Source organism: Galeopterus variegatus, unplaced genomic scaffold, assembly GCF_000696425.1.
Source record: "Galeopterus variegatus unplaced genomic scaffold, G_variegatus-3.0.2 Scaffold4208, whole genome shotgun sequence".
Classification (NCBI taxonomy): Eukaryota; Metazoa; Chordata; class Mammalia; order Dermoptera; family Cynocephalidae; genus Galeopterus; species Galeopterus variegatus.
In genome coordinates, this window is record NW_007730319.1 from 159,210 (window position 1) to 183,012 (window position 23,803).

General features: G+C 37.5%; 1 protein-coding gene across 1 annotated transcript in view; it reads left to right on the plus strand.

The window, feature by feature from the left end:
- The window catches only part of LOC103602581 (structural maintenance of chromosomes protein 1B-like), an 82,936-nt gene that overhangs the window by 43,385 nt on the left and 15,748 nt on the right, over nt 1-23,803 (plus strand). The window contains 7 exon segments of the mRNA XM_008586995.1: nt 2,528-2,662; nt 2,916-3,032; nt 4,498-4,604; nt 11,842-11,983; nt 12,652-12,797; nt 14,200-14,353; nt 23,171-23,269. Of these exon segments, the coding sequence (XP_008585217.1) occupies nt 2,528-2,662; nt 2,916-3,032; nt 4,498-4,604; nt 11,842-11,983; nt 12,652-12,797; nt 14,200-14,353; nt 23,171-23,269 (900 nt within the window).

Genomic DNA, 23,803 nt, shown 5'->3' on the forward strand with positions numbered 1-23,803 from the left:
ATTGTAAATTTTTAAAAACTACTGAACTATGGGCCGAGCCCGTGGTGCACTCGGGAGAGTGTGGCGCTGGGAGCGCAGCAGCGCTCCCGCCGTGGGTTCGGATCTTATATAGGGATGACCGGTGCGCTCACAGCGCTCACTGGCTGAGTGCGGTGTGGCTGGTCTCAAAAAGAACAAAAAACAACAACAACAACAACAACAAAAACTACTGAACTATACACTTAAAAATAGTAAATATAGTAAATGTTATGTTATGTGTATTTTACCACAAATGAAAAAAAGAAGACTCTAGGTTTATAGCTAGGTGAGGTTTATGTGATATAATTCTAATGTTGTGTAAACCATTCTAGATCATGCAAAATATGGAAGCCTCCAGTTCATTTGATAAAGATATAACTTTATATATTATATAAATATTATATATTATAAAGTATAACCTTAATATTAAATACTATAAAGATAGTAAAACACCAAAACTAAAGACTGACTTCCCTTATGAATATAAATGCATAATTTATATTTGTGCACCTCAAAAAGGAAAAACATATTCTCACAATAGGAATAAATGCAAATATGAAGGCACAGTAACTCCATAAATATATGCAATTATCATGGGTCAATTAAGAAAAAAAGAAAAAGGAGAGAAATAGAGAGTAGAATAGTGGTTACCAGAGGCAGGGTGGGGGAGGGGCCTGGGGACAGGGTGGGGGCCTAGTACAAAGCTACAGTTAGAGAGGAGGAACAAGTCCTGGTGCCCTAGGGTGACAGTAGCTAATAATATTGTATAGTATATTTTAAGACTGCCACAAAAAAGTATCCTGAATGTTATAACCACAGAGGAATGAATGTCTAGGTGAGAGATAATGCCAATTATTCTGATTAGAATATTGTAAAATATGTGCATGTATTGAAACAACAAACTGTGTCCCATAAACAGGTACCATGAATAAAAAAAAAATAATTTGAAAAGAAAAGTATGTCTTATTGGAAGATATAAAACAACATAAAGGAAAGACATGCTATATTCATAGGTTAGAAGACCTTCCATTAATATATAACTTGGATACAATTTTAATTAAAATACTACTGAGGAATTTTTAATTGATAAAATGATATTCTATTTCTTACAAGTGAATTTTCTTAGTCAAAAAATATATAATAAAAGGGAGTGAGGTAGGACTTCCCCTGCTGGCACACAGAATACTCTGTGATACCATCGGAATCTAGTTGATGTAGTATTGGCATAGAAATGGATAGATAGCAACACTGAGAATTCCAGAAGTAGAGCCCAGTATATTTGACAACTCAGTATATAACAAAGATGACATTTCATTCAGAGGCAAAAGGATAGGTTATTTAATAAATGGTTTTAGCACATCTAGAGAAAGTAATTTTGTGCCCCATCTTATGACATATATAAATTCGAGATGGATTAAAAGATGAATGCAAAATAATTTTTAAATGAGGATAAAAGCCATTGTGTGCATTTTTTAAAAGAGATGACCCGTGAGGGGATCTTAACCCTTGACTTGGTGTTGTCAGCACCACGCTCGCCCAAGTGAGCTAACCGGCCATCCCTATGTGGGATCCTAACCCATGGCCTTGGTGTTATCAGCACCACACTCTCCTGAGTGAGCCACGGGCCAGCCCCCATTGTGTACATTTTTAAACAAGTTTTCAATGAAGAGCATAGGGTGTATCCTATAGAAGAACTCTTTGCAAATTGACATGAAGAAGACATTATGATAGAAACACCTGGGCGAGGGATAGGATTAGATAATTCAACAAAAGAAGAAATCCATGTGGTCATTAAACATAAGGAAATGTTTTAAATAGAATATAGTACTTGACAATACAAATTTAGATTACTTAATGCCTATCAATAAGATGTGGAAAATAAATATATATTTAAAATGCTTATTGCAGGCGGAGATGTAAGGAAAAGAGTACTCACATAAGTCATAGAAATGTGAATTATTACACCTTTTGGGAAAGCAATCCAGTATCAGCTATTAAAATAAAAACGTGAATACTTTTGACCCACAAATTTCACCCAGGGAATTTATTGCATGGTACCTCGCGTACTTGTATGTCATAAGGACTTGGAGTAAAAATACAGAACATGTACAAGGGAGTTAATTTGCTTGAGTAATAATGTGAGGGACGGGAGAAGGGAATGGGGGAGGCAAGCAGAAAGACAAGGATGCCTGGAAAGTGAGGCAGTGAGTCACGCCGTCCTGCTGATGCTGTTTCTCTGTGTTGAGGGGAACACGTCCACTCCCCGTTCTTCATTTTTCATACCTAGCCCTTTCCTGTTGGAAAGTATATTAGTTTTTTGAGGAGTTTATATGGCATTTTGGTTATTCCAGATGGCTATTGTACATAAACGCCTGGTCTCTTATAAGAAGGAGGGGAGGTAGGGTGTTGTTGTATGTACAAATCAGTGAATTATTGCACGTGAAAGCACTTTGAAAAGACAAAGTGCTTTTCTACTGTAAAATGTTCTTATATTTCTTTTCTTTTTTAGGATTTAAAGAAGAAACTCCGCAAGGAAACAGATTTAAAACAAATACAGACTCTAGTACAAGGAACTCATGCACGACTCAAATATTCGCAGAGTGAACTAGAGATGATAAAAAAGCACCTTGCTACTTTTTACCAGGTACTACAGACTTACACAAAATGTGTGGAAATTAGAATGACAGCAGAGTTTCAGGAATTCTATAGATAGCATCATGTACTCTTTAGATACTTTACCTTATGATTGAGGTTATATTATTGTCCTTTAATTATTTTTATGGTACTTAATCTTGTTATCCAACTGTACCTGAATTCATCTTAACTCATGGATACCTCTTTTATTCTAAAAGACACCTATCATGCATGTTTAAAAATGTTTTCTCCTTTGTTATTAGGAACAATCTCAGCTACAAAGTGAACTACTAAATATTGAGTCTCAATGTACTAAGTTGAGCGAAGAAATCGAAGAAAGACAACAAAGAATTAAAGAATTTCAAGAAAAGATCGATAAGGTCGTAAATGTTATATTTATTATTGAATGATATGTAGAATATTGTTCTAGACCAGATACCAGATTTAGGACTTCTTGAATGTGTGCTAAAGCAAAGGATAATATAGTTAACACTGTCCTATCAGAGACAACATGTACGCTAAGTTTTATTGGTTTGCCAAATTAGTTTCCTTGCATCTTTTGAGAACCACTGTTGCCCATCTTAAGAGACAGTGACCAGTGCACACTCCCTTCTGTTCAACCTCTCAATGCCCATTGGAAAAATTAGGCTCTTCCTTTCTCCCACTGTCCTTGACACCAGGAGGGACAGAACTGTCATTTAGGTTATCTTTTAAGCTCCTCAATTACTCTGTAGTTATTTTTTTCTAACATCTATTAAATGCCAGGCATGGTGCTTGACTCTTGGGACAATAAAGATTTTGTTATCTAGCCTCTGCTTATAAAGTGACAGGAACTTTCTAATTTAAGTTATTCCCCAGTTGGTTATCTCTAATCTTGCAAGTGTTCTTTGTCAGATCACGACTCTATAACTTCCACCCACTGCTTTTAGTTATGCTTTTATCACATGATTTAAAACCGGACTCATGCTGCTCTTCAATGATCTCTTTTTCAGGTTAAATATCCCTAATTTCTTTTATCATTTCACATTACCATGGATATAAGGCCAGTTTTGGTAATCACCCTCTGGAAAATGCCTCCTTCCCACCCCATCCCTACATGCACACTTTTGTTTGTCAATGCCCATAAGGGAGCATAATGTCAAAATATTTTCTCCACAGTACAGAGTATCATGGGACTCTGTCATATAATTATAACTTTCCATGATTGGGATTATCTACTTGTGCTAATTGGATCAATCTACTGCATCAATCTTATTACATTTATATTTAATGTACATTCAACTAAAATCTGAAAGTTCGTAACATGTCCTGTTGTTAAGACAGGTTTCTCTCATCCTATAATTGTACATAAACTCAGGAGTTTAAAAATATTTGAGCTAAATTTTATTTTGTTTGATTTAGCTCACTGCAGTTTTTCCACACCTTTTTGATTCTTAATTCTCTGCTCTATTACTCTCGGTTTCATAGTGCCTAAGATGCTATAGTACCACTCGTAGATAAAGAGTGTTTCCTATGTTTACATAGAATGCTATATTCTGGTGTGACTAAAGTGAATGACTAAATCACTCCAATTTTATATTAAACACTTCATAAAACCAAAACACTTAATAAGGCCAATTTGCAAGCTTTCATTATGGGTTTTCTGAATAAGAAATTTGAAAAAAGATGGACATAGCATATGGACTTAAAGGAAGAGAAAGCACTGGCTCCTCAGAATACAGTAATGTTTGGTAGAATTAGTTTTTGACCTAATCCGCAAAAATATGAAGGAAAATTTTATATTGAAGCATTTGTCTATATGTTTCGTAAAATTATTAAACCAGCTGTTTTAAAATAACTTAAAAGGTAGAAGATGATATTTTTCAACACTTCTGTGAAGAAATTGGTGTGGAAAATATTCGTGAATTTGAGAACAAACATGTTAAACAGCATCAAGAAATGGATCAAAAAAGGTATTTTTATTAAAAGATGTTTGCAAGAAGCTTGCATGTATATAAAAGTAATAACTATTATTTCATAATTTAGAGGAATTATGCCTGAGGTAATTTTTATTTCAGTTCCTCCAGAAATAGCTAATAAAAATTCATATTTTTCTACAGAGATCTAATTCTTTCATACCATAATTTATAAAAGAAAGCACAGATATACCATATCAGAGAATGGGGGCTTAATTACACTTGCACTGGTAATTAGAAGAATAATGTGACACTAATTTGCATGGTTGTCTGTAAATATCCATATAGGCAGATAAAATTGATAATTTCAATAAATAATGTATTACCAAAAATTACCCTTAACAAGATAAGAAAAATCGAAGGATGCCAGCTGCCATAGGAAAAGAAAGTAAAAATTCTTCCTTCCCACCCCATCCACACATGCACCAAGCACATAGTTTCACAGGTGAATCATCTCAGCAAAATTTAAAGGCACAGGTAACTTCAGTGTTTAACGTTTAAACAGATGTTCAGTATTTGAACTGTTTCAGTGTGTAGAAGAGGAAGAAATGCATTTTTATGGAATAAACATAATATTGATGTCAAAATTTAAAAAGGTACACATATATAAGAAACTAAAAATCAATCCTACCTGTAAATGTCCGAATAAAACACGGTTAAATAGAAACCCGGAGTACAACAACAAAATGAATATACCATTATCTAGTGGATATCCGAAATATAAGGATGGCTCAGTATCAGGCAATCTATTGCTGTAACTCACCAGTTGATGGTCAAAGGAGAAAAATCACATGATCAACTCTAGGGATGATGAAAAAGGTACTTGACAAAATTCAACATCCATTCCTGATTGAAAAATCTTTTAGTGTGAACAGTTAGATTCCTGTGATAAGACAAAATACATCTCATTCGAAATCAGCATTGTGGTTTCGTGAAGTAAGCCTAGAGGTGTAAAAAGTCAGAAACAAAAGGATACTATCTACTACCACCACTGTTATCTAACATTCTTCTGGAGATACTAGTCAGTAGAGCTACACAAGAAAAATAAATAAGGGATAAAAATTTAGAAAGAGGAGGTAGACTCATCACTGCAGGTTATATCATTTATATCTGGAAAACCCCAGAGAAGAAATGAAAAACTATTAGAAACAAAAGAATTCAGTCATGTGGCTGAATATAAATATTAAAATGAAACTTTTTAAAAATTAAAAATATATAATAATTAATTCAAAAATTAATAGTCATTTTATATACAAACTACCTGTAACACAGAATATTGGGAGAAACTATACCAATCATATCAGAGAAAAATGGTAAAGTACCTTTTAACTAAGAAATAAACTTACCAAATATGAAAAAAATATATAAAAAAAGCCTTAAACAAGAATGCAAGATATGAACAGAAATGTGAACATAAAGGAAAGGGATACTAGTTCTTTTTTTTTTTTTTTTTTTTTTTTTTTTCACCGGACTGTGGACCGGCAACGGGATTGCAACCCTCGGTGCTGCTCCCGCGCCTCGTTCAGCCAGTGAGTGGGAACTGGTCCGTATGTGGGATCCGAACCCTTGGGCGGGAGCGCCGCCACGCTTCCCAAGCGGCGCACTATCCAGTGCGCCACCGGGCCAGCCCAGGATACTAGTTCTTTTAAAGTTAAAGTGAATATGATAAAGAAGTTGGTTCTCCCTAAAGTACTATAAAAATTAAATATCACATTAATACATGGATGGAAAAGTTGTTTTTTTTTTTTAAACTTCATAAGTGATTCTAAAATCCACATGTAGAACTAGCCAAGAAAAATCTGAAAATGGTAATGAGAAAGGATTAGCACTCTCAGGTTTTAAAACATAGTGTAAACCTTGAGGTACTGACTCATAAATAGAGTCCAGAAATATACTCAGATCTATGAGGAGAAATTTGATATTTTACGTGAATGGAGAAAAGATACACTCTTCAATTAATCATGTTGGGATACATGTGGCAGGAACCTGGGAAAAACCTGCTTTGATCCGTTTCTCATTCTTTTTTTTTTTTTTTTTTTTTTTTTTTAAAGATGACCGGTAAGGGGATCTTAACCCTTGACTTGGAGTTGTCAGCACCACGCTCACCCAGTGAGCAACTGGCCATCCCTATGTAGGATCCGAACCCTTGGCCTTGGTGTTATCAGCACCACACTCTCCCGAGTGAGCCACAGGGCCGGCCCCGTTTCTCATTCTTTAAGATCACACTAGTTCCAGCTGAATCAAAGATTTTAATATAAAAAAATGAAGACATAAAAATACTAGAAAAAGTCATAGGAGAATTTAAAACAACAAGGCCTTATTAGGGAAGGCTTTTGAGTATGACATAAATCCCAGAAGCCATAAAAGAAAAATTGACAAAATGCAAATGCAAAGAAATTTAAAAAAAAAAAAATTGGATGGCAGAAGCACTGTGAAGAAAATGAGAAGATAAGTGATACTCTGGTGGAAATAAACATGCCATCTGTTGAGATATAGTAAGAGTGGCTGTCACTAGGGAGGTTGAAAGCATAGAAAAGAGACATTTTCCTTTTTGTATATCCTTATAACTTTTGAATTTAGTACCATATGTATATATTATCTATTCAACTATAACATTTAAATCTAAAAGTAGCATGTGCCTCTTGGAGAGAAAATTTCCCATTGTCCAGAAATATAAACTGTTGACATTTTGTACCAATTCCAGGTATTTTTTCTCTATAATTCTTTTAAACTTCATTTATTTAACACATATTAACTATGGAAATATCTGCCAGGCACCCTTCTAGGCACTGAGGATAGTGGACCAGAGAGATCAAGCCCATGCCTGTTCTAAGTCCTTTGCATTTCCATGTACATTTTAGGATCAGCTTTTCAGTTGTTGTAAAATACCTGCTACGATTTTGATTGGGATTGTGTTTAACCTATAGATCAATCTGTAAAAAATTTACATCTTAAAAATACCAATTCATGAGCATGGTATATATCTTTATTTAGGTCTTTCTGAATTTCTCTTATTAATGGTCTTTAGAGTCTTTTTGATAATAGCCACCAAAAATTTTTAAAAAATGGTCTTTGGTTTTCAGTGTACAGGTCTTGTGCATGTTTTGTTAACTTTTATTTGTAAGTATTTCATATCTTTATGCTATTGAAATGGAATTGTTTTAAAATTTGAATTTAAAATTGTTTGTTGGTACTATATCAAAATAAAATTGGTTTTGTATCCTGAAACCTTGCTAAATTTATTTATTATTTTTGGTAGCTCTTTTGTAGATCCTTAGGATTTTCAGCATTGATAGTCATATTGTCAGTGAATAAAAATTTTTATTTCTGCCTTTTCAATTAGTATATTTTTTTATTTCTTTTTCTTGCCTCATTGTACTTGATAGGAGTCCAGAACAAGGTTGGATAAAAGTGGTGTGAACAGATATCCTGCCTCATTCCCATTCTTAGCAGAAAAACATTGTCTGTCTTGGTTGGGTGTATGAACTTTAGAATGCCCTTTATCAGGCTGAGGAAGTTCTATTCTTACTTGATGGACATTTTTGTCATAAATAAGTGTTGTATTTTGTCAAATACTCTTTCTGGTATCTGTTTAGATGATTGTATGGTTGTTTTTTTTTTGTTTGTTTTTGTTATTTTAGTTTCTTAATAGTAAGTACATATAATAGTAAATTATATTGATTGATTTTGGAATGTTAATCCACCTTACATACCTGGAGTGCACCCAAAATGATCATGGTCTTTTTCGTATGCTTTTTGGGTTTGTCTTGTTAAAATTTTGTTAAGGATTTTTACATGCATATTTATGAGTGCACTGATCTGTAGTTTTCTTTTCTTGTATTGTCTTTGTCATGTTTTGGTATCAATCTAATGCCAGACCAATAAAATGAGCTGGGAATTGTTCTCTCCTCTTCTTTTTTTCTGAAGGGGTTTGTATAGAATTAGTACTGTTTCTTCCCTAAATGCTTCGTAAAATTTGCCAATGAGGAAACCTGGGCCATTCACCTTTCTTTGTAGGAAGGTTTGTGGTTTGGTTTGCTTTTTACAGTTTTTAATTTTACTAGCATTTCTAATTTATATCAAATAATATACTATTTCTCATTTAGAACAGTAAATCTTTTAAAAATTAATTTTCCATTAATAATATTAAATGCAAAACTCCTATTAAAAATAAGATTTCTTGAATTTAAAAAGTAAGTGATTTAAAGAAATAAGCCATAGTACAGGCTATACTGGAAAGGTTTTCAATAACGAATTTTCAGTTTCCTTTATAGACATAGTACAATTCTGGTTATTTTCTTTCTGTTGGCGAGCTGTGGTAGTTTGTGTTTTTCGAGGAATTTGTGCATTTTATCTGAGTTGTCAGACTTATTAACAAAATTATTCATAGTATTCTCTATCCTTTTTCAAGTCTTCAAGGTCTATACTGATGTGCTGTCGTTTCTGATATTTGTGATTTGTCTTCTCTTCCTAATATCTGCTAAAAATGTATCAGTTTTATTGATCCTTTATAAGAACAGGTTGTGGTCTTACAATTTCTCTATGTATTGTCTGTTTCTATGATATTGATTTCTGCTGTTGAATGTTTCCTTCCTTCTACTTATTTAGTTTTAATTTATTCTTCTTTTTTTGGCTTTTTAAGATGAAAGCTTGCATTATGTATTTTAGACTTCTCTTCTAATATAAGCATCTCAAGCTATGTATTTCCCTCTAAGGAGTGTTTAAGCTATATGCCGCAAATTTTAGTATGTTGTATATTCATTTTCATTCTGTTCAAAATAATCTCTAATACCCCTTGTGATTTTTTCTTTATGACTCCGGATGTTTAGAAAGAAGTGTGTTGTTTAAATAAATATTGGCAAGAATAGGGATTTCAAATAGAAGAAAGTGTGTTGTTTAAATAAATATTGGCAAGAAGAGGGATTTTTAATTTAATTTTTAATTTAATCCCATTTTGGTAAAGAATATATTTTGCATTATTTCAATCTTTTAAGCTGATTGAAGCTTGTTCCATGGCCTGTCCTGTGGTCTGTCTTAGTGAATGTTCCACATACACATGAAATGTGCTGGATGGAATATTCTGTACTTGGCACTTAGGCCAGGTTGGTTGGTGTTGCTCAAGTCTTCTGTGTACTTAACTGATTCTCTGTCTAGTTGTTATGGCAGTCACTAAGAGCGGAGCTTTGAAATTTCCAAATATACAAAGTTACTTCGAACAATTCAAGGAAAAATAGAATTAAAAGATAATACTAATCTCTCCATGAACTTTTTGAAGTGCCCTTGTAGTTCTGGATCTGTCAATATCTTCTTCTAGTATTGTCAGTTTTCACTTAATGTTTTTCAAGCCATATTATTAGGTGCATACATACTGGAGATTTTGATGTCTTTCTGATTAATTAATCTGTTTATCATCATAAAATGACCCCTCATTTCAACTTTAAAATACAGTAGAGTTTCTAAAGAATTCTGCCTGCCACAGTGTTTACTGAGTTTCTCATAAAAGTCTAACTGGAATTCTAATTGAGATTACATTGGATATATAGATTTATTTGAGGAGAAATGATATCTTCAAAATATTAAGTCATCCCATTTTAGAAAATAGAATGTCTCTCCAATTATTCTAATCATCTATATCCTTTATTATAATTTTAAAGTATTTTTCCATAGAATCTGTTTGTTTATAGGTTTTATTCTTGTGAGTAGTATTCTTATGATATTTTATAAATTTTTATAGTTGGTTTCTACTGTGGTAGAGAAATGGTTTCAAATTTCAGACTGATCTGACATCTGATAACTTTGTTAAACCATCTTATTAATTCTAGCTTATCCATTGTGTATCCCAGGTATTAAGCTTGAGATGTCTGTGACATCCGATTGGAGGCATAGAATAGGCAGTTGAATATACAAGTCAGGAGTTCAAGGGAGACGATCAGGCTAGAGGTATAAATTTTGGCATTGTCAGTTTACAGATGGTACTTAAAGTTATGTAAATTGATGAGAGCACCAAGGGAGTGAATATGGATAGAAAAGAGAAGTGATCCCAGAAGATGGTGACAAGTTGAGGAGATGAGCAAGAGCATTTGAGGGAGCAGCCAGTAAGGGGACAGGAAAGCCAGAGTAGTGTCATGCTCCTGAGCCAAGTGAGGAGGTATTTCACTTCTACGTAGTCTGTGTGTCTGCTTCCTCCAGCAGAAATAAATCTCTTGAAGGTTTTCTTAACTTCTCCTATAGTTGACTGGTGTGGTCAGAGAGTAGGAGTAGAATTCTGCTGACTCCCTGAGTGTGTCGCCCCTGGCTCCACCACTCCCTAAGTGGGTGTCATTGGGCAAGTTACTTAACTCACTGTGCCTTGGTCACCTCATCTGTTAAATAGGGTTGATAGTATTACTTACCTCATACGATCACACAACTTAAGAGAGTTCATTGACGTAAAAGCTTTTATAACTGTCAGGCATCTAGTAACCTCTCATTAAATATTACTGTTTGTTTGTATTGTTGTTCTTATCAGCAGTATCTACCACAATATTTGCCATAGTGCTTAACATGCTTCTTGAACAAATGATTCTGTGAGCAGGGTATGTGAGGGAGAAGGGAGGGCAGGATGAGCTACAGTTGACATTAGAATTCCTTATGAGGAATTTGTGAAGCTTGGAAAGTAGGAAAGTGCATCAGGATGGAACATGTTCTTAAGTTCCCATGTTTGGATTTATGTCAGAATAGCTATTCAAAAAGACTGACTAAATAATAAGAATAAAAACATAAACTGTAATTTAAAGAAAAAGTGAGGGAACCCATACATTACAAAAGATGTAAGAAATATATCAGCTGTATGCAATGTGTCAGTCCTGATACAAAGAACCGGTAATTTTTTAAAAATTAATGAGACTATTGGGAAATTTGGCATTGATAGAAAATTGATATTAAGGAATTATCATTTCTTATCTGTAATAGTTTGTGATTAAGAATTAAAATTCATTTCCCTTTCAGAGATACATACGAAAATATTTACAGATGAAATTACATGAGGCCTGGTGGGAAGGGGCAGTGAGTGTGGTTATTGAGGAAACAAGGTTGACCAAGAATTGATAATTATTACAGTTGAGTGAGAGCTACATGGGGGTTCATTACAGTATTCCTTCTAGTTTTGTATTGCTTTGAGACTGCCATAAGGGAAAGTTAAAAAAAATCAAAGCATTCTGTTTACCAATTATAATGGTTGACTTTATTATACTAGATTAGAATTGGAAAAACGAAAAGCTCGGCTTAATATTCACCTGGAATATAGCCGCAGTCAGCTTAAGAAGAAACTGCATAAGGTCAACGCGTTAAAAAAAGACATCCAGAGAAGAAGAGAAGACATCAATAACCTAAACAAGGTAATAATGGGTGGCTGAAGTGCCTCTTTATTGAAATTACAATGTCCTTCCTTGAATAAACGTGTCGAGCTCCTGAAGGTTCCTAATAGTGATAGAAGGAGTTGGGGGGCAGATTTGAAAACTACTTCAAATCAGCAGAGCTTCATGAATTTTGGGATGTTGAAGTTTGAGGGAGGGCAAGGGGGGACGCTCCCGATGATTGCTAAGTTCCAACTTGGATGACTGGTGACGCTAGGATCAGGTTAAGGAGAGAAAATTCTGGACCAGTGGAGCTTGAATTGCCTTTGTACCATCTAGATGGCAGTTTCCAGTAGGTAGTTAAAGAGTATGTAGATAAGGGGAGAAATCTATCTAGGCTGGAGATCCAGATTTGAGAGTTACTGGTTTATGGGAGTCCATTGAAAACATGTGAGAAAGGCTGATACTCCCAGGCAGGGAGGTAGGTCAAATGGCCGTGAGCGGAGGAGTGAATCCAAATGAAGGATGGAGGCAGGTAGTGATTACCAATTTCCAAAAAGCATAGAATGAGAGTGTGGCACAATCTATAATAGAGGTTCAAGCAGCACCCAGAATAATGAAATGGCTTGGTTTTATTGGTAATACGGTAATCTGTTGACCTTATTCGCATAAAAGATGGCAAATCTACAATGCAGATCCTCCCCATTCAGGCTGAAGAAAACTGTCTGCAAATCGTGGATGAACTCATGGCAAAGCGGCAGCAACTTAAAGACGTATTTATCACTCAGAATTCCAACATTGACACAGTTCAAACTCAAATTGAAGAGGAACAGAAGAAGGTTTTGGCTGTTGAAAGGTAATTAATAATTCATCAATTTCAAAGACCTAGCCAGAGGTTTAAACATGTATACCATCGATATGAAATTTCAAACTTTCTGGGTTTGGTTTTTTTTGGCATCTGGATGGAATGGGGATCCAAACCTTTGGTGTTATAACACCATGCTCTGACCAACTGAGCTAACCAGCCAGCCCCAATATTCTAATTTGGGGGAAAACCAAGAGAGGTGGTTAGTTGTTTAGAGTAAATAATTCTTTTTGGTGGATGAAAACATGAACCTGTATAGAGTCCCTAACCTTCAATCCCTCTTGATACTGGTATCTTCCTGCTGTACAGAGATTCCCTGTAGTCTGTACAACACAGCACACAGGGTCAGAGAGTAGAATGTAGAGCCACACTGCCTGGTGTCACGTCCCAACTCTGCTACTTGCATACTATGCCTTACTTTCCTCATCAGTAAAATGGGATAATAATAGTGCCTACCTTATAGAATGCTGTGAGGATTAAATGAGTTTATATTCATATGGCACTTAGAATTGTGCCTGGAACACGATGAACATACGTCCACCATGATTGTGATGACACTTTGAATCGGCTGGCATGTTGGACCAGAATGATATCTGCTTTCCTGTAGGATGGACACGACCGTGGGTGATCAGATGAAATGAGTCTGTTTTTGCTCAGCTTCACGGCACTTCACAATTTTCCTCACTGCCCAAAGATCTTCAGTGTTTCAGAAAGCTCTTTGTCTAAGATTTTTCAGTAGAATTAAAGTCTGTTTACTCTTGAATTTTTACACTTGCATTTAGCTCAAACAAAATCATTTGTTTTCCTCTTCTTGAAAACCATACAGTCCTTCCTTCTTCCCGTCCTCCCTCTTCTCCATCCTGTCCTTTTTCTGGGTCCCTTTAAACTCCCACACTGTTTCAGCTGGTAAAACTCAAACTCTTATTTCCAGGTAGAAGGCTTACATTAGTGGTGATGGTGGTAAAGAAACTTCACATTATTAGGTGTGTAATAATAAAACTGTCTTACTTGGTAAGACATTTTTTCTTGCAAAGAGAATATTTCCCTTTGTTTGAGATTCTAAAATGTCGAGCTTATATTTGAGGGAGAAATGCAGCTTGAAAAATTATACGGATTTAAAAATAAAGTAGCTGGGAAAGCACTGTATATTTGTTAGCCCTGATTAAAGCAGTAATGGGTATTATTAAAAAATGTTCCCTTGGATTAACATGACATTTATGGCCTTTTGCAAGAGTGTTAATGTGTAAATTTCAAGCATCAATGAGTGAACTCTAGAGCTTATAGCAATAATAGGAAAAAAATATTTTGTCATGGAAGTTTATAACATACATTTCTCTTCCCTGGTGCAACTTTATACAAGAATAATATCACTTTCATATCTGTGTATTTACAGGCAAATGGGAAATTTGCAAAAAGAAGTTGTACTCATTCAAACTTCTGTGGAAAAGAAACAATTAGAGAAACATGACATGCTCCTTGATTGCAAAGTTCAAAATATTGAAATAATACTTTTGTCGGGATCATTGGATGACATCACTGAAGTGGAGGTATTCAAGCAAATGATTTTTAAATATGTACAGTTGTATGGAAATTAATGCAGTGCCCTTAGGCTGCTTATTCTTTCTCTTGTTCTATAACCCGTTTAGGGGCAGGGAAGGCATCTTCTTCCAGGAAGGAAAAGGGCACAATGGTTCTCATTCCAGAGGACTAGGCATTTCACGCATTTCTCCTTTCTCTTTTGTTAATCATGTCTCTTTAGCTCTCCAGGATGGATCTGTGTTTCTTTCTTGTATATTAGATACCCAAAAGAAAACAGAATTACAGCTACTGGAGTTAAGAACATTTTGCACAATGATATGCAGGTAGTATGCAAGTCACCTGCCTGCAGGAGCAGTTCCCTGCACTCTCCTAACATTGTACTTAATGTGTGGAGGGATCTTGCTCTGCACTTTCACCAACAACTGTATCAAGGTGGTTCTGGGAAGATTCAAATCCCACTGAGTATCTCCAGGTGGGGAGAGTGCGCGGGTAAGAAATCACGAGATAAAGCCAAGGCCCACTAAAATCGACATTTCCTTGTTGGCCTTTTTTTCCTTCTTTTCACCACATTTCTGTTATACAGGATATTTTAGGTTGGTAGCAAGTATATGCTGGTATTTCTGTCCCTTATGTTAGGGAAGAAACACTGTACAGTTCAGCTAATCCACAGTATATTGAAAGTAGTTATTTGCTTTGCTTCCCAAGTCATCTGTGAGTTCTTACTGAGTGTGTTAGTCGATCTCTTCTCTTTGTTCTCCCTTCCCCGTCCTGCTCCCCTTCCTACTGTGCCTCCAGACACTCAGAAATTCACTCAATTCCATCCAGTTTTCAGTTACATAAAAGGCCTTGGGGTCCTTTGGGTTACTCAGAATGAAACGTCTATAAAAGAAGCTTTTCTCTTGCTAATATTGACCACCTCTCATAGCATAATTCTGGTGTGGTACTATACTTAAAACTCTTTGTCTTTTTTCTATATTTTAACAGAGATCACATTCTAGACAGGAGGTAAGGAAAGGAGAAAAGCCTTTCCTGTCCACAAATAACACAAACCCAACTCAAATATCTTTAAGATTAAAAAAGAAAGAAAGAAAGATAGAAAGTGGGATAAAGGGACGGGGTGGAGTGGAGGAGGTCTCGCGCATGGCTGAATCCAGGAACGTGAATGCTGCTGGAACTCTTTCTTGCTCAGTACGTATTGGCTTTGTTCTCTCGGATCGACTCTCTCCACGGGGCTGGAGCTGTAAGCACTGGCTTTGACTAGAGGGGAAAGAGAACTTTCCCCTGCCCTGTCTCAGAGAAATCTTGTCAGAGAATTTGGATTGGCTTATTCTGGGTCATGTACACACTCTTGTCATGTACTCACACTTGTGCGTGTAAAAAGAGGGGCAGAGGGGTCTGTTACCAGCAGAAGGAGGTGAGAACAGAAAAGCAGTGCTCACTGTGCTACTGAAAGAAATGGAAAGTCTGTTTAAAAAGGTAAGGTAGCTTTAAAAGAGGCTTGTTATACAATGGAATAGAGGAGGTAGCAATTTTAATGACTGACTTCTACATAAATGTTGGTCAGAAACAATGTTGCTGCTCTGGCGTTAGTTCACTTCAGGAAAATTTTCCAGCATGCCCACCTTCAATGTGAAATTACTTATTTATTAGCATGAAAGACTTCCATATTTATGGAAGGGTATTTCAAAGCAGGTATAGTATTAGGACTTTAAGGTGAATTCATATTGAGTCTTTATCTAAAAAGAAAAGTGAGACTTCCACTTTCCAGTTCAGCATGTAGAGGCTTGCAAGTTGCCACTCTGACCTAACAAAAAGTAAAAAGTTGAACAAAGTGAAAAATCAATAATTTATTAGATTCATAAGAGAAGTAAGGTCACAGGTCAAACTGCTGCCCCCCAAACTGGGGAGACAGTTGAATACACAGTGTAGCAATTTACTGGAGGAGAAACCCATGAGCAGAATCCTGCATGGGCAACCGGTGCCACTGCGGTAGGGAAACCTAAACTGTACTTTATGAATTGCTGGAGGCTCAGTGTGGAAAAGTATAAGAGATTTAAAAAAAAAAAAGTCTGGTTTCAGGGGACCCAGTGAGTGGGGGCTCCCACACTTTTGTAGGTGTTACTTCCTGAGGATGTACCAGATTCTCCCTGTGAATATCAGAGAAAAATCTACTTGAGCTTAAGGCAGGGGGAGGAGAAGAGGAATGAATCTGAGAGCCAGAGAATTCCATTCTTCTTAAGGTCTGCCCTCAGCTGAAATGACTTAACCGGAGCCCAACCTTCTGGAGTTTATATTAGCACCTAACCCCTCTGGGGGAAGGGAAATACCCAACCCCAGTCAACTCGAGCCAGAAACACGTGTGAAGTTCACAGTCCGTGGACACAAGCTTGAAAAGACTGAGACCTAATCATAGGAGTGTAGAAGGCCTCTCCTCCCCACAAACCTCACAACACATTACTACAGGCCTGTTTACATCACTTCGTTTCACCCAGTACATCACGTTCGACTATCAGGAACGAAAGTACAAGACACACTAAAAGGCAATAAATACAGTTCAAATAAATAGAACCGTCATCAGAACCAGACTCAGATATGACAGGGATCTTGGAATTGCCAGACTAGGAATGTAAAATGACTGTGATTAATAAGCTAAGGACTCTAATGGAGAAGGCAGACAACCAGAAAGATCAGTTGGGCAGTGTAATCAGAGAGATGGTGTGTTCATTTCTGTTGCTTGTAACAAAATACCTGGAACTGGATGATTTATAAGAAAAGAAAATTAATTGCTTACAGTTTCAGCTGGGAAGTCCAAAGTCCAGAGAACACATCTGGTGAGGGTGTTCCTTGGTGATGGTTTTACAGGAATGGAGAGGTCTCACATACCAGAAAATGGCTGAGAGAGAGGACCTCTCATGTGCTCTTCTCTTCAAGCTTTCTCGGAACCACGCCCATGACCACCATTGTTAGTCCTTCACTAGACGTGATCTTCAGAATCTAATCACCTCTTCAAGGCCCCACCTTTCTGTTACCATAATAGGATTTCCCAACTCTTTACACTTTCACAGTGGCGACCAAGCCTACAATACATTAAACTTTGGGAGGACACAATTCAATCCATTCAATCTATAATAGATGGAAATACTGAGATAACAGTAAAGAATTGCTAAAGATCAAAAACACGGGAAGAATGGTTTTGGGGGGCTTATTAATAGTTTGCACATAACCGAGAAAAGAATATCTCTGAGCTTGAGGACATCTCTATAGAAACCTCCAAAGCTAAAAAGCAAAGACAAAAAAAGACTGAGGAAAAAGAACAGAATATTCAGGAATCATGGAAGAGCTACAAAAGGTATTACATGTCTATAATGGGAATACCAGAAGGAGAAGTAAGAAAGTAACAGAAGACATATTGGAAACAATGACTGAGAATTTCCCGAAATTAATGTCAGACATCAAACCACAGATCCAGAAAGCTCAGAGAACACCAAGCAGGTGTTTGGTGGTGTCTTTTCAGACAACACCAAAGGCATACCTCATGAAATAAATAATTGACAAGTTAGACTTTATTAAAATTAAAAATTTCTGCCATGGAAGAAACTGTCAAAGGAAGGAAAACACAAGCTATGGACTTGAAGAAAATATTTGCAATAGCCATATCTGATAAAAGACTTATCTGAAATATATAGAAAAGCACTAAGCCCAGCTGAAGGAGCTGCCTAGAGTCCACACAGCTGTGCTCCCCCAAAGGAGATCACACCGTACCCCGCCATCTGTGGCTCACAAGTCTTCTTCCCAATCTTAGAACTAGAAGTGCTGCTGGAGGGTGTCTTGTGGTGTGGGGAGGGGTAGGGGGTAGTTGTGTCCTCACCCTCAAGCTAGAACTAAAGCTGCAAAGCTACACACTCCCTTTGGGGGAATCTTTACCCCCCCAGTCCACCTGCAGGGACTGAGCTGAAGGGGTGTATTGCCCCTTGGGAATTGTTGTCTTAGTTGAGAAGCTTCTTGGCTGAGCTAAGCATCTATGTATTCCAGGGCTGAGCTGATGTAGTGCTTCACATCCCAGGGAAACAGAGCAGTGTCTGAGGTGAGGGGCTAGACAACTCTGTTACTCCGCATCCCTGGAGCTAGACTGTTATCTTAGAGACTGAGCTGCTGAGAAACCCCTCCCCCCTAGGAGTGAAGTCAGCGCCCTGCTACTCCCTTCCCCTGAAAGCCTAAAACTCTGCACCCCTCCATTCTGGGTTTATGCTGCCACTGCACCTGGCCTCTGAAGACTTAGATAGTGCTAAGTCCCACTGTTTCAGGGGCTAAAGTCACCACTACAAGGTGTCTTATCCCCTGGGAACTGAGTGACAACTAAGCCCCATTTGCTGTGCTTCCCAAATTGCAGCCATACTCTGCTCCCCAGGTCCAAACCTCCAGAGTACCCTTTTTCCCCCAGAGTCGGGGCAGTGCTGTGCTCAGCACCCCCTCACACCCGACCCCAGGGCGAGAGTCACAGCTAACAGAGCCCAAGCTGCCAGGAGGGCTGCAGCCACCAATCCTGGTGCTGTGGGCAGTCAATATCTAACCCTGCCACAGTGTGTGAACCTGTACCCCAAGACCTAGGTGCTATAATAAGCTTGTGAGACACTGAGCCCCTACGACCAGAAATTAAACTACTAGAAGGAAACGTAGAGAAAATGCTACACAAAATGAGAGTGGGCAGTGCTTTTTTGGACAAGACTACAAAGGCACAGGCAACTAAAGCAGAAACAGATAAATGGGTCTATGTCAAACTGAAAAGCTTCTGCACAAGGGACACTATAAACAAAGTGAAGAGACAAGGTACAGAATGGGAGAAAGTATTTGCAAATTACACATCAGCCAAGGGGCTAATTTCCAAAATATATAAGTAACTCAACAGCAAAACAACCAAATTAAAAAATGGGCATTTGACCTGAACAGACATTTTTCAAAAGAAGACATACAAATGGCCAACAGGCACACAAAAAACTCCTCAACATCACTAATCATCAGGGAAATGCAAATGAAAACTACAATGCTATATCTCTCTTCAGTTAGAATAACTCTTATCAAAAAGAGAAAATAACAAATGCTGGTAAGGATGTGGAGAAAAGGGAACTACTGCCTTGGTGGGAATGTAAATTCGTACAGCCATACTGGAAAACAGTGTGGAGGTTCTTCAGAAAACTAAAAATTGAACTACCTGAAGAACCAGCCATCCCACTACTGGGTATATACCCAAAGGAAATGAAACCAATATATCAAATAGACATCTGCACTCCCATGTTCATTGAAACACTATTCACAATAGCCAAGAGATGGAATCAACCTGAATGCTCATTAACAGATGAATGGATTAAAAAAAAAAAAACCTGTATTATATATGCACAATGTAATACTATTCAGCTATACAACAAAATGAAATCATGTCATTTGCAGCAAAATGGGTGGAAGTGGAGACCGTCATTTTAAGCTAAGTAAGCCAGGAACATAAAGACAAATACCACATGATATGTGGAAGCTTAAACAAAAAGGATTTCATAGAAGTGGAGAGTAGAATAATGGTTACCAAAGTCCCAGCAGGGGAGGGAGGGTGAGGATGGGTGTGGTGGCAGGGACTGGTTGACTAACAGGTACAAAGCTATGCTACCTACCCTAAGTGGATTAATTGACAGTATATGTATGTATTGAAACAATACCCTATAGCCCACAAATATGTAGAAATAAATGTTAAAATTTAAAAAAATAAAAGTTTAAAGAGTGAAGTACTGATACATGAAGCAGCATGGATGAACCTTGAAGAACTTATGCTAAGTGAAATAAGCCAGACTCAAAAAGACAAACATTGTATTGTTCCACTTATATGAAGTACGTAGGATAGTCGAATTCATACAGGAAGTAGAGTAGTGGTAAACAGGGACTGAGGGGAAGAGGGTGTGGGATGTTGTTTAACGGGTGCAGAATTTCAGCATGGATGATGAAAAATTTCTGGAGATGGATGGTGGTGATGGTTGCACAAGAATGTGATTGCACCTAACGCCACTGAACTGTACAGTTTAAAATGGTTAAAATGGTAAACTTTATGTTTTATATATTTTATCACTATAAAAAATCAAAAGTGAGTGAAATAAAATTAAAACTTTAAAAGAAAAGAAAAAATATACAAAGAATTCTTAAAATCCAAAAAATAAGAAAACAACCTGATTAAAAATTGGGTCAAGGACCTTAACAGACACTTCATCAAAGAAGATATACAGATGGCTTCACACCTACACCACTACACACCTGTTAGAATGGCCAAAATCACCACGACACACCTATTAGGAAGTCCAAAAATCCAGAACACTGACAATAGTAAATGCTGGCGAGGATGTGGAGCAGGAGGAATTGTCTTTCATTGCTGAAACCCATAGAATGGTACAGCCACTTTGGAAGACATTTTTGCAATTTCTTACAAAACTATAAAATACTCTTACCATGTGATCCAGCAGTTGCACTCCCTGGTATTTACCCAAAGCAGCTGAAAACTTATGTCAATTCAAAAACTTGCACGTAGATGTTTATAGCAGCTGTATTTATAATTGCCTAAACTTGGAAATGAGCAATATGTCCTTTAGTAGGTGCATGGATAAACTGTGGTACATTCAGACAATGGAATATTACTCAGCACTAGAAAGACACGAGCTATCAGGACATGAAAAGACATGAAGGAAACTTAAATGCATATTTCTGAGTGAAAGAAGTCAATGTGAGAGGCTACATACTGTATGATTCCAACTGTATGACATTCCAGAAAAAGCAAAACTATGGAGACAGTAAAAAGATCACTGGTTCCCGGGAGTGAGGGATGAATAAATGGGGTACAGAAGATTTTTAGGGTAGTGAAACTACCATGTGTGATACCATTACCCTGGATACACGTTGTTATGCATTGATATAAACCCACAGAAAGAACAATAGCAGGAGCGAACGCTAACGTAAACTTTGGACTTTAGGTGATTATGATGTGTCAGTGTGGGATCATCAGTTGTAACAAATGCACCACTGTGGTGGGAGATGTTGACAGTGGGGGTGGCTGTGCATGTGTGGTTCAGGGGGTATATGGGATATCCCTGTAACCTTCCTCTCAACTTTGCTGTGAACCTAAAACTGCTCTAAAAATAAAGTCTATTTTTAAAACGTGATACTTCTCCGCTGTGTGCTAGAGAAGCTACACAGGAATATTGCATTCACTCATGATGCTTTTCAAGAGTCCAGGATAGTGAAGAAATCCTAGACCAGGTGGTGTTGGGAAGTGACGTCTTGGGAAACACACTGATTCTCTTCAAATTGGTGAAGGTCTCTCATGTGGATCACACTTGTTCTTTCTGGTGCTAAGGGGAATACTAGATGTGGAGAGTAGAGGCCACAGAGGCCACTTCCTAGTAGAAAGATAGAGGGCCTCTCCTGGTGAGTTCCCTGATTGGAATTTTGTAAGCACATCTAGTGGTGGTGTAGTAGTGATGATGCGTGTGGTATTCTACAAAGCCCAGAATACAAACAGCGTGAGATAGGAAGTGTCTCTCTCCTGATGGCTGAACAATGATCACTTGTTAAAAATGGTTGTCTTACAATTGTTATAGGAGTAATTGTCTTACAATACCTGTGAGGTAGAACCTGAGATTCACCTTGTGATGGTGGCGTTCAGACAGAGGCTAAGTTACTTACCCCTGCCAGGGTTCTCATCAAAGATTCTTATATTGTGGGGGAGACTTTACTAGATGACTGGTTCCCAAATCATAACGTGCTGGGGAAGCACCTGGGAATCTTCCTGCCCAGGAGTCTGCATTTCTAACAGCCCGCAGGTGAGGCCTGCTGTTGCTAGTCCACTGACTGCACTTTCAGCTGCAAGGCACCAGATGACGTACATAGAAGTTTAATACAAAAGAGGATGTTGATTCACATAAAAAATAATCATGAGATTTAGGGCTTCGACAGTACGTTTTGTAGTGAAGTTCAACTTCTGTGTGAGCTGTTTTAACAAACATGAATTATGCAAAATGTAGACTTAATTCCAAAAGTAGTTTCATTGAGTTTGTTTCAGCTGAGAATATCTACCAAGGAGAAAGTGACAGTCGTTGTGTTTTGTTTTATTTCCCTCTTAATTTGGGATTCTTGGTTTTGGCCTGAGGCCAGCCTGCAGCTGAAGAAGTGCTCACTTATTTCTTCCTTCTATCCTATTCCTTCCTTCGTTCAGAGAGTAATAAATATGGAAATCAAAGCATATATGGTCAGTCATTGCAGTAGGCACTGAGAATACAGCAGTGCCTACAACGGCCAAAATTTCTCTTCCATATTCTAGCATGGGAGACATGGACAGACAAAATGATAAACAAGTAAAATATTTGTGTGTGAGGTGTTGATACATGCTAAAGAAAAAAATAAAGCAGGAAAGGGAATGTAGGGTATCGGTGGAGGGGAGACTGCAGTTTTAGGTAGAGAGGCCAGGAATGGCCTGAAGGCAGCCAGCAAGGAGAGGAGGTGAGACCCGAATTGGTGCAGACATCTAGGGGAGGTTGTCCAGGCAGAGGGCAATGTGCCAGCCTTGAGGTGGGCATGTGCCTGCTGTGCTCAAGGAGGCCAGTGTGGTTGGAGCAGAGCAAGCACGGGACAGTGGTGCACAATGAAATCAGAGGGTGACCGAGGGCCAGGCCATCATGGCCTTGAAGGCCTTCATTGTTAGCTTTTAATCATAATGAGTTGACCATCAACTGGAGGGCTGGTGGCTGACAGATGAATAATGATCACCATTTCAAATAACAGAGTTTCACGTTTTTCAGTTGGGAAGTGAAGCAGAAAGTGCCCAGGCAACCATTGGTATCTATGGAAAAGAAGAAGTCATTGAAATAGACTACAGCTCTCTAAGTGAGGATCTGAAGGTAATTGGAAGGTTTCCATTGTTCCTAACTCACTCATAGTAATACTGAATATAGTATTTAAATATCGCAGGAAGACAGTTAGATGATAGAGTAAGTTTAATAGAGTAAGTTTTTCTTGTTAAAGGAGATTCCCCTAATGGTTTTTGAAGAAGTATACAAAGGAAAAGTTATTTCCTGTACTCACAATACTTCTGACACCAAATATGTGGGTTTTTTATATACCGGGCAATTCTCCAATTCTCTGAATAACAACTCAGCATTCTAAGATTCAGCTGAATTCCGACACTATCTGCCTAGACTTAGTATCAGATGCCACAGATTAAGGGCTCACACTTCAGACACCAGTTACAAGTCTGGCCTCCCATACTTCTGACCAACTGGCTATAAATCGGGGGATCCCACCATCTCCTCCTCAGGTTTGATAATTTGTTAGAATGATTCAAAGAACTCACGGGAAATATTTTACTACATTTACTGGTTTATCATAAAGGATACAACTCAGGAACAGCCAAATGGAAGAGATGCACAGGACCA